This window comes from Petromyzon marinus, chromosome 38, assembly GCF_048934315.1.
Source record: "Petromyzon marinus isolate PM22_M1 ecotype Great Lakes invasive population chromosome 38, UKy_Petmar_22M1.pri1.0, whole genome shotgun sequence".
Classification (NCBI taxonomy): Eukaryota; Metazoa; Chordata; class Hyperoartia; order Petromyzontiformes; family Petromyzontidae; genus Petromyzon; species Petromyzon marinus.
The window spans coordinates 7,475,255-7,490,214 of NC_133704.1; the positions used below are offsets into that span (position 1 = coordinate 7,475,255).

Consider the following 14,960-nt stretch of genomic DNA (forward strand, 5'->3'; position numbering starts at 1 on the left):
GCGCCGGCGGGCGTACGCGCGCGCCGACATCCCTGAAACACGGTCGGTCGCCCCGCCCGCAAGCACCGGCAAACGGTCAGGTTTTCCACCGCACGGCTGAGCCGCTGCCGGGCCCGTGTCCCTGGCCAGCCCAGCACGGCTCGCGCGGGGCGCCAGCTTGTTTTTTCCACTGCGGAACCCAAGCCGTGAACGAGCCGAGACGAGTGTATAGACGCCGCGGTGTTGCCGTGACCCAGGCTTTAGAGCTCAGAGGTCGAAAGGTCGAGAGGTCGTACCTTCCAGTTCCCGGAGGTCGACAGGAAGCTCAAAGCGTGCTTGACGTGGGGACAGGAGGAGCGCTTCCCTGCTGAGGCCCGGAGAGACGCTCCCGTCCTGAGGGATTAATAACGTAGCACACAACACGAGGGGATTAAACACATCCCGATGGTAGCAGGACCCTCGTGGAAAAGAGTCTTGAGAATCGTTGAGGCTTCGCTGGTTAGCCAAAGGGCATTGTCATTTGCCACCAACGATTCATCAGGAGGGAGATTTGTGTGTGTGTGTGTGTATGTGGGGAGCGATGATGCTATGAACCCGGCGACGCGAGTTCAATCGTCGCCCCTGGCCTAACACTAGTGGCATTTATATGAACCAGTTCTGGGCCTCCCCTAGGTCCACTCAGCCTCAAATAAATATCTTGTGAAATGTGTAAACATCTCCACTCGGAAGAAAAAGGCGGCCGGGCGTGGCGTTGGCCACCCACCCCATCATGTGCCGTGCGTGCCTTCATAGGTGTTCTATAATAGCACTTGCCCCACCAATCTGTTAAGGCTGTACGGGGGATCTTTGTCTTTTATATGTCTGTGTTTGCGCCTCTCTGTATATCTGTGTGTGTACGTGCGTGCGTGCGTGCACTCGGCACCGTGTCCGCGTGCACGCTGAGGCGGAGCGGCACGTGCGTGAGAGCCGTGTCGCGCGTGTTGGGCCGCAGCGGGAAGAACCGCCCTGCGTGCCCTAGCGAGAAGCGGTGGGGCAGCTCCTCCGTGCCGGCTGCCGCCACCGCCACTCCCAGCCACTCGTACACGGCCTGCGCCACCAGCGACGGGAGGAATCGGGGAGTATTTGGATCACTGTAGTCCAGGGGGAGTAATCTTAATTCCAGTAATCCAGGGGTCGAGGAAACCACGGGCCACATGGACCGGGATACGGCCCACGGCATCATGATGACCACCCACTTTGAAACGGCCCGCAAACGATATTTATCCGGTCGCTGCGAGCATCTCACCGGCACTAATCGTGTACGAGAGAGGGAATGTTTTCTATCTGCCAAAGCTGTGTTTCACTGCGTCGCTTCCGTCGCTGCAAGGGCGTCTTCACACTAGCTCGACACGAACGTTGTTGTTCACGTTATTGGAAAATGAATGCTAAGGTGTGTGTTAATTTATTTCAAGGATAACCCATGGCCTCAACATTATTACATACGATTTGCATGAAGGGTAAATCATCATGAATCTCACGCACTTGTGTATCGTGTATGCGATAAACAAAAGAGGACGATCCTTGGAAACACTGCACAGGTGGTGACCCAATACCCCTTTTTTTTCCATCGCCACATCCGAGCTGTGGCAGCCTGGGGCCCTCGCAGTATGGGTGATTTTCCACCGACTATTTACTGTTCCTTTCCTCGAACCAAACTGTGATACGCTGACCTTACAGGGCACACTGAATCTGGCTTGGGGCCAAGCAGGGCCAGGGACGGGGCTAATGACGCGAGGACACGCCGTCGCCGCGTCGTGCGGTGTGACCTGCAGGGTGTCGTGCGGGAGAAAGTATCCGACAAACTCCCTCTCTCCGAACTGAACCGAGACTCTTCTCTGCCCCAGGGAGACGGCGGCTTCCTCCGCGGCTCTCTCTCGGCTCACGTTCCTCTGCCAGGTCAAACAGACAAAAAACGCGCATTGGAGTGTTTAAGGGCGCCCCAAGTTCGAATTCCTGGCCAGGGATAAGACCTCAGCGGTGAGCGACATGTGAACCGGTGACCAACGCGTATCTGACCAGCAGCAGAATTGTAATCATAATAGCAATGATGGTAATAAAAAAAACATCGCTTAATTCATGCAAATTGTACCTCAAAACGGTCAAAATTGCGTACCACATTTTTAACGAAACAAAAGGGAGGAGATCTCCACAGAGACGGAGCACAAACACGATCAAGCGGACCGAGGCGAACAACAACATGAACCACGTGGGGCGACAGTAAACTCTTGAGCGCCCGACATCAGAGAAAATCCAGGGAAAAACCACAAAGGTCATCATCAATAATCATCAATCAACATCATAAGCAGCAGCAGCAGCGCACTGAGCATCATTATCAACAGCTGGATCAAAACCATCATCATGTTGCCTTTCATTCATGTCCCGGTCATCGCTGAATCCACCTGCACGCAGTATCGCGCGGGACTGGAAAAAAAAAACCCGAGGAGGAGTTTGGTCGCCTCCTCGACCCGGAGCCCCGAGCCGCCGGTGGCGGTGCCCACACCTTGCTTGCGATCTCGCGGCTCTGCTTCAGGTTGTACCGCTCCGTGAGCCCCCGTCTGTAACGACAGGCGCACGTGCACGCCTCACTAAGCGGGCCACGCTCCAGAGTCAGTCCCAACATGTGGGGGCATGGAGCCTTCTCGAGCGCAGCCCTAAAAAAAAAATCTGGAACACCCCCCCCCCCCCCCCCCCCACCGCTGCCTGCCTGCCTGCCCGCCACCGGACGTCCGAAAAAATGCGCCGAGTGTCTCTCAGTTCCGTGGTCCGTGCCTTCCCGTAAAATAAAAAAAAACATTTACCACCTACCTTTCTTATGTTATTTGTAGTGCACGGTTGCACTTTATTTTGTACACGGTTGCAATTTACTTTGCTCAGTCGGTGTTAGCCACCGAGGGTATGACGAGTTTATTTTTTTTCATTCCTGTTGCTCTATGCCCCCTGTACCGTTCCTGTTCCGTTGCAATGTGCACCGATGCTCACTCTATGGAGGGCGATATTGGCACGTAAAATAAACATCGATTGATTGATACTCTTTGGTATCTATTCGGTAAAGTCACGTAGGTAAAAAATAAAACAACAAAAATCACGACGTTTCGGCTACAACACAAGCGGCCTTCATCAGGTGAAGGGACCAGACTGTCTCGAAGACTGCGCTGGAGTGAAACAGAGCCAAGCTCAGACTACGACCTTTAAGCTGTGTGAGAGGGATTAAGGTGCCTTGACAAAGGAATAAGCATAAAAATTTAGCATTTGATTGGCGGACTTAGCATGATGAAAGGTGTAGCACGCGGCAGTGCACCTTTAAGCTGTGTGAGAGGGATTAAGGTGCCTTGACAAAGGAATAAGCATAAAAATTTTGCATTTGATTGGCGGACTTAGCATGATGAAAGGTGTAGCACACGGCAGTGCACCTTTAAGCTGTGTGAGAGGGATTAAGGTGCCTTGACAAAGGAATTAGCGTAAAAATTAGCATTTGATTGGCGGACTTAGCATGATGAAAGGTGTAGCACAGTGATCGGCACTGGCAGTGCACCAGCCTGTGCTGCGAAAATTTGGGGTACCACTACTTGAAAAAATATACTGTACCAATGAAAATTAGAATCGATTGATTGATTGATTGAGAGTGACGCTCGAGCCGTCCCTGCGGTGCGGACCGCTACTGTAGAGGTGGGAAGCTGCGGGGAAGTGCGGTTCTCACATCCTGGATGCCACGCTCACAGTGGGGGGCGGCTTCACTGGGGGGGGCCGCGTGACAGTGACCGGGGGCAGCCTGGGTCTCGGACGCCGCACATCCTGCCTCCCCGTCTCGCCGCCGGTCTGATAGGAGAGACGCGCGACACACACCAAGATGAGCCCACGAGCGCCGGGTCGCGGATTTGGGTTGCCACCCACGCAGTGCTTCACGTTCATCACGCTGGGCGCGCGGTGCGCCAACCGTTCATTGTAGATGTGAGCGGCGCCAGTGAGCTGCCCCTTTCGTTTTCGAGAGCAACTCAGATTTATGGGGCGCCCTTAAACAATGGATTTTGGTGCTCCGATTTGCACGGTTGGCTACGTAGGGTACGAAAGAAGAACGTACGTATGTACAAGAGGAAGATAAAAAAAGTGCGAAGTAACCGGGGAGAGAGCCGAAGGAGACCAGATTGAGAACTGGAGAGAGAGAATGCCTTGTTGAACGGGTGGTGTGGTCTTCAGCCGGGACTTCGACGTCTCCATCGACTGTGAGTTCCTGATCCCCCAAAAGGCAGGGAATTTCAGGAGCCTGGGTGCTGTGCAGCCAAATACCACGTGGTCACCCCAGGGTGGCAGCCTGGGGCACGGTTACGGCGGGGTAGGGCACGATCAATGGATCTCAGTGGAGGAGTGTGTGAGTGTTTGGCTGAATCAACTCCTGGTTATAAGGTGGAGCAAGTAAATGGCTCTATAATTGCACATTCCTGGTGTGCAGCTTGTGTGGAACGCTGGGAGCAAGGCCTCTCACCATGGAGGCTACCGGAGGGGTCTCTCTGCACCCACTGCCCATGCTCGCAGCGTCCGTTTCTGACGAGGAGTCACCAGCCATTGCCACCGCACCCTGACGATGGCCTCTCCGTGTTCGCCGCGCCGACAGCGATCTTCCAGACTCCGGACCGTCATCGCCGCCATCACCGCCTCGTCCATCACCAATCTGTCAATGACAGCGATCGCTCCTGCACCTTTCCACGGCCACTTGGAGCCGTGCTGACTTTGGGCTGGGACCGGGCCGAGCTGGAACCAGAAAGGGCTGGGATCAGGCCTGGCTGGAACCAAGACGGGGTGGGACCAGGATGGGCTAGGACCAGGCCTGGCTGGGACCGGGCCAGGCTGGGAGCAGACTGGACCAGAAAGTCTGGGTTCCTATGGAAACCAGCTTATGGACGAAATGTAGTCTCATCATAATCATCACTTTCTTTTGGCGATACATCCTTCAAGGGCAATCCTGACAATCTGACCACCACCACCACACTACATGCATTTATCTCTTCCCATTGGTCACCGACCTCTGCGGTGTGCCACTCCAATGCCAATCTCAGTAACCCGCCTTCTTCCACCCTGCATACCAGCGCCGGTGCGAGTGGGGCTGATGGTGTTGGCCCTACACCACCAAACGTCCGTTTGCCCCCCCCCACCCACATTCACGCTCCTCCGTAGTGGTGAGCTGTAGCCGGCCCTGCTGCAACATGTTACACACCCACGGCGACGACGTAGAGAAAATTACTGATTGTTTTATATCAAGCCCCTGGCTTATCGATCTGAGGTGGTGAAATGTTAACTACCTCGACTGGTATACAGGAGGTCGTGGGTTCGATCCTGACCCTGACGCCTACTGTATATTTGGAGTTTGTATGTTCGCCCTGTGGTGGTGTGGGTTTTTCTCCGGGTCCTCTGGTTCTTCCCTCCACATTTAGAATCAACGTGCGTTGAGAATATTTAGCTGCAATAAAGGTCCATTTGTGGCCAGGTCGCTTCTGAAAAATATTTATGTTGTTCAGTGGGCCTTCCTTGGTCAAATAAAGTAAATAGTTTTTTTTTCCCATAGTTTATCGACCTGGCTTCAGTCGGTTGTGCTGTCATGGGTGTCAAGGAATGACCTGGCCAGACAGCGAGGTCACTGCAGCGCCGGCAAGAGCATTGGAGACACGGTCACCGCCACCAACAGCACCATCACCGTCGTCCCCGTCGCGCTTGCGACCGGGGTCTCCCAATTCAGCTGCACCCAATGGCCTCGTCTCCTGGAGTAGAAACACAAATTGCGTTTGTAAAGAAGTTCCAGGCGGCTAAGTGGCCGTACATCAATGACGTCACGCGATTTTGGACGATTTTGGACCCCCCTCGTCACACGGCGTCACAAAAAGTCAGACCCCCCCCCCCTTAAATATCGCCTTAAAATATTGTCATTGTAGTGCGCATTTAATGTGCCGCTGCACTCTGATGTAGGAGAAAACATTTCTCAAACCCCCCCCCCCTCTCGTCACACAAATGTCTGACCCCCGCCCCTAGGTGCGTGACGTCATTTATGGACGGCCCCTAAGTCTCACGACTCGTTCTTTATTTCTCTTCAGCACGTACCACCCGCAGCACGAAGCAACTTCCGGGAATTACTCCGTTCAGGCCCCGAACGCCCCCCACTTCTGGAACCTTCTCCGTCTCTCCACCAATCCCCTCCCTTTCTCCTCACACTCCTCCCACCCAACCCCTCGTGTACATTTCACTTTTCCCGGGCTTTTTCAAATTAACCTCTCGGCCAATGGGATTTGAGTTGTTTCACCACCCTCCAATAAGATCGTGTGCTCAACGCGCATCGGCTCTCCACGTGATAGACCGCCAATGGGAATTGAGCACCTGATTTGAACTCGCCCAAGTCGCTAAACTCGGCAAGTACAGTACAGTATTGGGGCGCCACGGTGGCTAGGAGATGTTAACTACCTCGCCTGGTATGCAGGAGGTCGTGGGTTCGATCCCGACCCTGACGACGCCTGCTGTGTATTTGGAGTTTGCGTGTTTCTCTCTCTCATCATCATCACGATGGCTAGGAGATGTTAACTACCTCGCCTGGTATGCAGGAGGTCGTTGATTCGATCCCGACCCTGACGACGCCTGCTATGTATTTGGAGTTTGCGTGTTTCACTCTCATCATCATCACGATGGCTAGGAGATGTTAACTACCTCGCCTGGTATGCAGGAGGTCGTTGATTCGATCCCGACCTTGACGACGCCTGCTATGTATTTGGAGTTTGCGTGTTTCACTCTCATCATCATCACGATAGCTAGGAGATGTTAACTCCCTCGCCTGGTATGCAGGAGGTCGTGGGTTCGATCCCGACCCTGACAAGGCCTGCTGTGTATTTGGAGTTTGCGTGTTTCCCTCTCTCTCTCATCATCATCACGATGGCTAGGAGATGTTAACTACCTCGCCTGATATGCAGGAGGTCGTGGATTCGATCCCGACCCTGACGACGCCTGCTGTGTATTTGGAGTTTGCGTGTTTCTCTCTCTCTCTCATCATCATCACGATGGCGAGGATATGTTAACTACCTCGCCTGGTATGCAGGAGGTCGTGGGTTCGATCCCGACCCTGACGCCTGCTGTATAAGTGGAGTTTGCGTGTTTCTCTATCATCATCATCATCATCACGGTGGCTAGGAGATGTTAACTGCCTCGCCTGGCATACAGGAGGTCGTGGGTTCGATTCCGACCCTGACGCCTGCTGTATATTTGGAGTTTGCGTGTTTCTCTCTCTCATCATCATCATCACGGTGACTAGGAGATGTTAACTACCTCGCCTGGTGTGCAGGAGGTCGTGGGTTCGATCCCGACCCTGATGCCTGCTGTGTATTTGGAGTTTGCGTGTCTGTCTCCCTGTGGTTGCATTGATTTTTATCCGCGTCCTCCGGTTTTTCCCTCCACATTTAGAAACATCCATTTCGAGTATTTGGCTGCTATACATTTCCACACTATAAGCCACTCCCTTAAGCTATTTGTAGCAGGGTCTCTTCTGAAAAAGAGCTATACAGCTCAAGTGGGCCTTACCTGGTTAAATAAAAAAAAATATATATATAGATTTTGATTGTTTCTTTACGTACTTAATAGGGTTACCCTCTCGGGCTCCCTTACCCGTTTACACCTGAAATACACAGGGCGGCCGGTGGTCGAGAGGAACGATGGAACGGCAGTCAAAGTAGAGAGACACTGGCGAGAGATATGGCTTGTCGCATCACGTGAATGTGGGAGATGGCGACGGCTCGGGCTAGCAACTGTTGTTGCACGTTGAACTTATTTCGCAACGTACGTAGCCCACCGCGGCTCAGCAGAGGTTGTTGCCGTCCTGGGTGGAGGTCACGACGCACTTTGTGTTTTACAGCGTGCGGCGAGCGTGCCGCTGTGCCTCCTGGGCTCACATCTACCACGCTTCGATGTCTTTACCACCGACCAGCGTGGTGAAGTATGGTCACGCAACCCCCCCCCCCCCCCCCGCGACTAACTCAGTGCGGGGAGGCCCTCATCCAGCAGTGGATGAGTTTGGTTTGTTTCACCGGAGTGAGAACTCAAGAGACCAGGGATAGTCTCAAGTGCAAAAAGGGACCTGGGCCACCAGAATTGTGAAAGCAAATCAAAATGAGATAACGTGATGCAATAAAGCAAATAGAAAACGAGGCAAAAAAAACAATTGTCACGTGATATAAGTATCAATAATATTTCACAAACATAAATCAATGTTAAACAATACATTCCCTGTGGCATAAGTCGGGCTCGGGAAGATTACCTTTTTTGTCGAATTACAATGAAGTTACGGCAGCATGAAACATACAATAGGTTGTCTTGTACTGCAGCAGGCATTCACCTGCGATGACAACACCCGAGATGTAAGCTCACCGCCTGCCCGAATCCGGAGCGGTGGGACAATCACTGACGCCGCTTCCTTCCACTTACGTCCGAGATGCCGGTGGCCGCAGGCACAGGGGCTCCCGCTCCGCGTTTTTGGAGTTTCCCCCTCCTCCTCGTGGAGTTGACGACGCCTCCCCTCCCGTGAGACCGGAGCTCCTGGGAGTGCAAACCGGGCGTCAATTCACCGCTCGGCGATAGTTCCTCGCTTTGTGCGAGACGAAACCGCCGCAGTGAATTTCAATCGCGTTTTGAAATGAAAAAAAAATCGCAATCGCATCTCGAGACACTTCAGCAAAAGTGACAATTACATTCGAGGATAGATTAGCACGGTTGTCTACATACGGTGCGAAGAAAGTTCAAGCGTACATACAGGGAGATGACGGGAGGAGGGTCAGACCAAGGGAAAAATACGGGAGAGACGGGAGAGAGAGAGAGAGCGCAACACCGCGGCACAGACGAGGATGGAGCAACCACAGCCCAGCACCAACAACAACAAGAGCGGAGACAATAACAACAACAACATCATCAACGAAGCCCCAGGGGCCATGAATGCACGAATCCTTTAAACCTGAGTTGGGCAGCGTTAATCCATGTGCAGCACGCAGCTCAACAACGTGACGAGGGCAATAGGACTACTGACATCCGGTCAGGTATCTCAGCAGTCGAGCGAGCGAGCGGCTCTCAGTCGTAAGGTTGAGAGTTCAACTTCTGGTTGGGGGGAGTGGAGGTTGACTCAACCCCTCGTTCCCTGCAGCGTCGATTTAAAAAAAAAGCACAGCTTTGTGGCAGAGTCAGCAGTGGTTGTCCTCGCCTCCGTCATTCGAATGTGGAATTTCCATCAATGGCTCAGATGGCAATCATAGGGGAATTGTGAATGCCAAACCTTGCCGCGGGAGGGGGTTGGAGGAGGAGTTGTTGGTTGGCGCGAAGTCGGCCCAGCCTTGGTTGCTGTGCGATGCCCGGAGTGAGCCGGTGGGAAGAGGGGGGGGATACAGGGTGAGAGGAGACACGGGCACGGGGCGGTGCAACTGTGCGAGGAAACATTTCTACTGAAATCAGCGCTTCCGCGGGGCCCATCGCACGCCAGAGAATACCACCCAATGAGTCAATTAACGACACCCCGAACTGATGGCTGCTAATTTCCCAGCAAGCCACTTGAGAATTCACGTGGGCTGGGTGAGGGGGGGCATTGGTGGTACTAGGCATGTGCAAAAGCAAATTAAAGTGCTTTTCAACCCCCCCCCCCCCAAAAAAAATTCAAGGGGCCCTGGATTAATGAAACTATACAGTATACGGTATATGGATAATCCAAATGGCAGTTTGAATTAAGTTACAAATGAGCATAAGACAACACGAAGGTTGACTTGGTCGTTCCCATCTATAGTCCGTATCTCTCATGTCACTACATCTCTCTCTCTCCTGTACACATCTCTCCTGCCATCTCACTCGGGCGGTTTATGAATTGTGCATCTACTCATACATGAAGCGCTTGATTGTGCGGCGAATCACCTCTGTCCGTGACAGGTGTGTGCATGTGGATCGGGTGGCGGCAAACAAGACAGAGGCCGTTGTCCATGAGCGGATCGTACTGGCAACTACGGCAGGAGCACAGGTGACATCGCAGCCCGGGCACCTGTGACACAGCCGGAGGAAGAAATCGTCATCCACTGCTGGATGAAGGACCCACCACCTCCCCCGAGCGGTCTCGCGATGCAACAATCCATCGGACTTCCGGCACGTGAGCTGAATGTATCGCTCCCTGCCTGCAACGGATGCCCTCCTCTGCAATTGTAACTTACAATGGTGATTTCAACTTGTAGCGCGACGCACGGCAGTCGCTCGCTCTCGATGAGAGAGACAGAGGGAGAGAAGGACTCAGGGGCGCGAGGAGGAACCGCGGATGAGCAGCAAGGCAGCAGCAGCAGCCTGGCGATAAGCCGGCGCAGACAATCGCCCAAGCTCTGCGGTCCTCTAGATTATTTGAAGGTGCTACCGGCCATATTCACGGGTGTCTTTACACGTGGGAGAAAGCCCACGCACATGCGAGGAGGCAACGGTCTGCCTCGCCGCGGTGGCTAGGAGATGTTACCTGCCTCGCATGGTGTGCAGGAGGTCGTGGGTTCGATCTCGACCCTGACGCCTGCTGCTGTATATTTGGAGTTTGCGTGTTTCTCTCCCCGTGTAGGGTCCCCCCCCCCCCCCACCACATTTAGAAACACGAGTTTACAGGATTTGCTTGCTATACATTTCACGTGATAAGCCACTCTGTTGAGCTATCATTTGTGGCCAGGTCGCTTCTGAAAAAGAGCTACATAGCTCAGTGGGCCTTACCTGGGAAAATTAAAAAAACAATAGTTTATAGTTTTATCTCGTACAGATGGAACAGTTGGGAGTCCGCATTGTACTGGACTGCCAAAACATGGTACAGCACCTCCTAGACGCCCACGGGGAGATCCCGTAATCCGCCAACCCTAACTGCTACCCCCACAGGGCTGCTGATTTACGACGTGCAAAAAGACACCCTTGACCGTACATTGAACATCAGTTACAATTATGCCTGGCCTTTGTAGGCTATGACAATGCAGTTGACTCGATGAAAGAAAAAAATGCAGCCAATCCTATAGCTCTCGTAAAACAAACAAGCCATAATATATGTGTATAAATCGTGCATAAAGCGTGTACAAGACTTGAACAGCTGTCTCCGAGAATGAACACCGTAACAGGACCTCCTGCATACCAGGCGAGGGAGATAACATCCGTTCGCCACCGCCATTGAACGATGCCTTATGGAGGTCACGGCTGATACGCGGGAGGCGAGCTGTTGGGGCCCTCGTTGCCCGCCTGTACCTGCACAGGTGAGCACATTCCACCTTGCCGAGGGTCGACGCCCAGGTAGAAATTAACCCCTTCCACCCACAGCTCGGCCGTTCTCCGCAGGTAGCCTGGACAGATCCACGTGGAGACGGAGCGGTTTGCGAGCCGTGGGTTAATAGGCATAGCCCGGGCTTAATATCGCTGCCTCACCAGCAAGTGTCTTTCATTCAACACGCGAGGGCCGTCGGCACGATGCAACAACATTGTACGAATATGAACATTGAGCACGTAAAAAGTATCAAAACATTGAGTTGTGGTGATGTCACATTTCCAATAAAACCTTGAGAGGGTAGAGGTAGGGGGGAGTACGTGGTGGAGGGGAGTAGAGATGAGAGGGAAGAGGTAGGAGAGGGCGTGGAGGGGAGGAGAGCGAGACGAGAGGCAGGGGGGTGCAGGGAAGGGGAGTAGAGTGATAGAGGAGTTAGGAATAGCGTGGAGGAGGGTGGAGTGATAGAGGAGAGGTTGACCGGTGCGAGTCCACGTAGCCCACTGCAAACCCACGTTCCCCCCCCCCCACGCTTGATGACACGAACTCTTAACCCACCCCCACCCCCCCCGCCCCGGAGCAGCTCCAACTCGACAACGCCGACCTCTCAGCAGGAGTGGCGGCGACTCCTTGACGGAGGCGACGGCCATGCAGAGGGGTCCCCTCCGGCCGCCCGGTCCCCACGAGGCCAGGGCGGTCGCCCCGCGCTGGGGCGAGCTCGGCCCGCGGGGGCACTCCCTGGTGCAGGGCGCGCGTCTCTGGGTGGACACGAGGAGGCGGGAGCTGTCGGTGGTTCGAGAACGACAAGGACGACAAGGACGACACGGGCACCGCGTGACGGCGGGCCGTCGCTTCACGCTGGAGTGGTTGGGACTCGAAACGGAAAACGCGAAGCGTTCGATGCGAAAAAACCAAAAACCGCGGCGTCGTGGTGCCGGAATAGTCACCCCTCGTAGGTAATAGTCACCCCTCGTAGGTAATAGTCACCCCTCGTAGGTAATAGTCACCCCTCGTAGGTAATTGTCACCCCTCGTAGGTAATAGTCACCCCTCGTAGGTAATAGTCACCCCTCGTAGGTAATTGTCACCCCTCGTAGGTAATTGTGGCGACGAGGTTCGGCGAGATACGACCTACTGCTTGCTGAAACAATGAAAATGCGTCTTGCCGATGATTACGAAACCCCTGATGATGATGATTGTGAAGCGGAAGCTTCATGAAGCAGTAGCTTCATAATCATCATTCGAATGCTGCTGCTGCTGCTGCCGCTGATGATGATTAAACTGCTGCTGATGATGATTGTGTTGTTAATGATAATGATTCTGCAGCTGCTGCTTATGACGATGAAGCTACGTCTTATGCAAATTATTCTGCTGCTGCTGCTGATGATGATGATAATGAAGCTGTTGCTGATGATGATAATAGCTGCGAAGGGCACATCCCGTGAGAACGTCCCTCTCCGCCTCTCATCCTCCCCGCACGCAGCGCCCGAACCTGCCGGGCGGTGAGTGGTCGGGGTGACCGCGTCCAGCCGGGGTCGTCCGGTGACCTCGCCCAGCCGCTCGCGGGTGACGGAGGCGGCTGCCGCGGTCCGCCCGGCTCGGTCCATCCCCAGGGCCCCCTGCCCGGTCCTGGCCCCGGTCCACTTCCCAGCCCCATTTGGTCTTCGCCACTTTCACCCAGACGATCGATCGCAGTTAACCCCCTCGCTCTCGTCTCAACACCGAAGAGCACGCGGGCACACACAACAAAGACAAATATCCCCCGTGTAGCCTTTAACAGACTGTTGGGAGGTCGCTCCTTCCCCTCCGCTGCTCCTTGGATCTGGGTCTTCTTCTGATCCTCTGCACTGCCGAATCGCGCCCACTGTTCAAGTCCAAGGTCAACCAATGCCTTGTTGTTTTCTTCCTCACTGTCTCTCTAACCACGCGCGCACACACAGACAAAAGATCCAACAGCACAGCCATAAACAGACTGTTGGGCGAGCACCTATGAAGGGCGGTAGGTACAAGAGGGAGTGGGTGGCCAGCACCACGCCCGACCGCCTTTGTCTCCCCAGTGGTGATGTTTACACACCGCACCAGGTACTCATTCAAGGCTGAGTCAGCATAGGGGAGGCCCAGGACCGGTTCAGATAATCGTCACCGGTGTTGGCCGTGAGCGAGAATCGGACTCGGGTCGCCGGGATAGTAGCGCTGCGCATAACCGCTGCACTGCACGCCTTTATCTCGCCCACGAACATACACACACGTTGAACACACACACACACACATGTTGAACACACACACACACACGTTGAACACACACACACACACCCACTAACACTCCCTAGCCCAGAGGTCGGCCACAAACATAACAAGAAGAGCCATTTTTTCGAATTCGGTGAAACGAAAAAACCCTCAATATTTAAAGAGCCGCAATGCGCGTAAATCAAAAGTGGTCCTCGATTAACGAAGTCACAAAGCAGCGGTCCTTAAAGAGCCGCACGCGGCTCCGGAGCCGCAAGTTTCCGAGCCCCTGCCCTAGCCTGTGCGTGGCCCCCACTCTGTGGAGCGTGAAGAGATAATTACGCAATGCAATGCTTTATAACCCCAAACTGAATTATAGCACTCCTCCTGTACTATTAGCGACACTCCACGACGTCCCATGTCCAAATCGCCCCTCTGTTCTTCCGCTGAGCAAGTGATGAACACATTTCCACGTCACCCTGTTGCAGCGGCACCTGTGATGTCCAAGCCGTCAGACGCGCTCCGTGTGTGCCCGCAGCTCGCTGCCCTCTGTGTGTGTGCCCGCAGCTCGCTGCCCTCTGTGTGTGTGTGTGCCCGCAGCTCGCTGCCCTCTGTGTGTGTGCCCGCAGCTTGCTGCCCTCTGTGTGTGTGTGTGCCCGCAGCTCGCTGCCCTCTGTGTGTGTGTCCGCAGCTCGCTGCCCTCTGTGTGTGTGCCCGCAGCTCGCTGCCCTCTGTGTGTGTGTCCGCAGCTCGCTGCCCTCTGTGTGTGTGCCCGCAGCTCGCTGCCCTCTGTGTGTGCGTGTGCCCGCAGCTCGCTGCCCTCTGTGTGTGTGCCGGCAACTCGCTACCCTCTGTGTGTGTGCGTGTGCCCGCAGCTCGCTGCCCTCTGTGTGTGTGCCCGCAGCTCGCTGCCCTCTGTGTGTGTGCCCGCAGCTCGCTGCCCTTTGTGTGTGTGCCGGCAGCTCGCTGTCCTCTGTGTGTGTGTGCCCGCAGTTCGCTGCCCTCTGTGTGTGTGTGTGCCCGACTCGGGCTCAATAGCCCCGGCGAGTCGCTGCTGAGTGGTTGGCCAAGGGCGTCCGTGGCGGATCAAGAGCGGGACCCCCTCCGCCCCCTCGGTCACTCCCGACTTATATCCGCACTCCGCTATCAACCTCCTCCCTCTTCCCCCTCTCCTGTGTACCCTCACTTCGCTCCTCGACTCTCGCTTCTCCCCCCCCCCCCGCTCTTCCCTTTCGTCTGTTGCTCATCTCTCCTCTCATCTCATAGCGTTTCTTCCCTCACCTCTCCGCTCGTTCCTCTCTCCCCCATCCAACAATCTGTTCCTTCCGCCCCTTCGATTTCTCTCCTTTCCTCCCTCCTCTCCTCTTCACGCCTCTCATCTCATCGCTGAACCTCTTCTCCCTCCTCCGCCCCCACCCTCGAACCTCTCTCTCCAGGGCAGCTGAACCCACAAG

At 54.6% G+C, this 14,960-nt stretch overlaps 1 protein-coding gene across 1 annotated transcript; it reads right to left on the reverse strand.

Moving 5' to 3' along the window:
* Positions 1 to 280: 280 nt before the first annotated feature.
* LOC116950181 (uncharacterized) lies at positions 281 to 11,418 on the reverse strand. The gene is made up of 9 exons (XM_032967737.2): positions 11,269 to 11,418; positions 9,931 to 10,054; positions 9,305 to 9,369; positions 8,467 to 8,577; positions 5,628 to 5,768; positions 4,499 to 4,684; positions 3,716 to 3,834; positions 2,519 to 2,573; positions 281 to 1,907 (listed from the first exon to the last, which is right to left on the reverse strand). The coding sequence occupies exons 1-9, from the start codon at positions 11,416 to 11,418 to the stop codon at positions 1,416 to 1,418; spliced, it is 1,443 nt and encodes a 480-aa protein (XP_032823628.2). The 3' UTR covers positions 281 to 1,415.
* Positions 11,419 to 14,960: the final 3,542 nt, after the last annotated feature.

Bases quoted from the DNA above. Each gene is read 5' to 3' on its own strand.
- LOC116950181 (XM_032967737.2), bottom strand. From the start codon at position 11,418: ATGCCTATTAACCCACGGCTCGCAAACCGCTCCGTCTCCACGTGGATC. The intron at 10,055-11,268 runs GTACAGGCGGGC...GCTGTGTCACAG, and splicing joins GAATGTGCTCACCTGTGCAG to GTGCCCGGGCTGCGATGTCA. The intron at 2,574-3,715 runs GTGAGAACCGCA...CTGTCGTTACAG, and splicing joins GTGAGCGTGGCATCCAGGAT to ACGGGGGCTCACGGAGCGGT.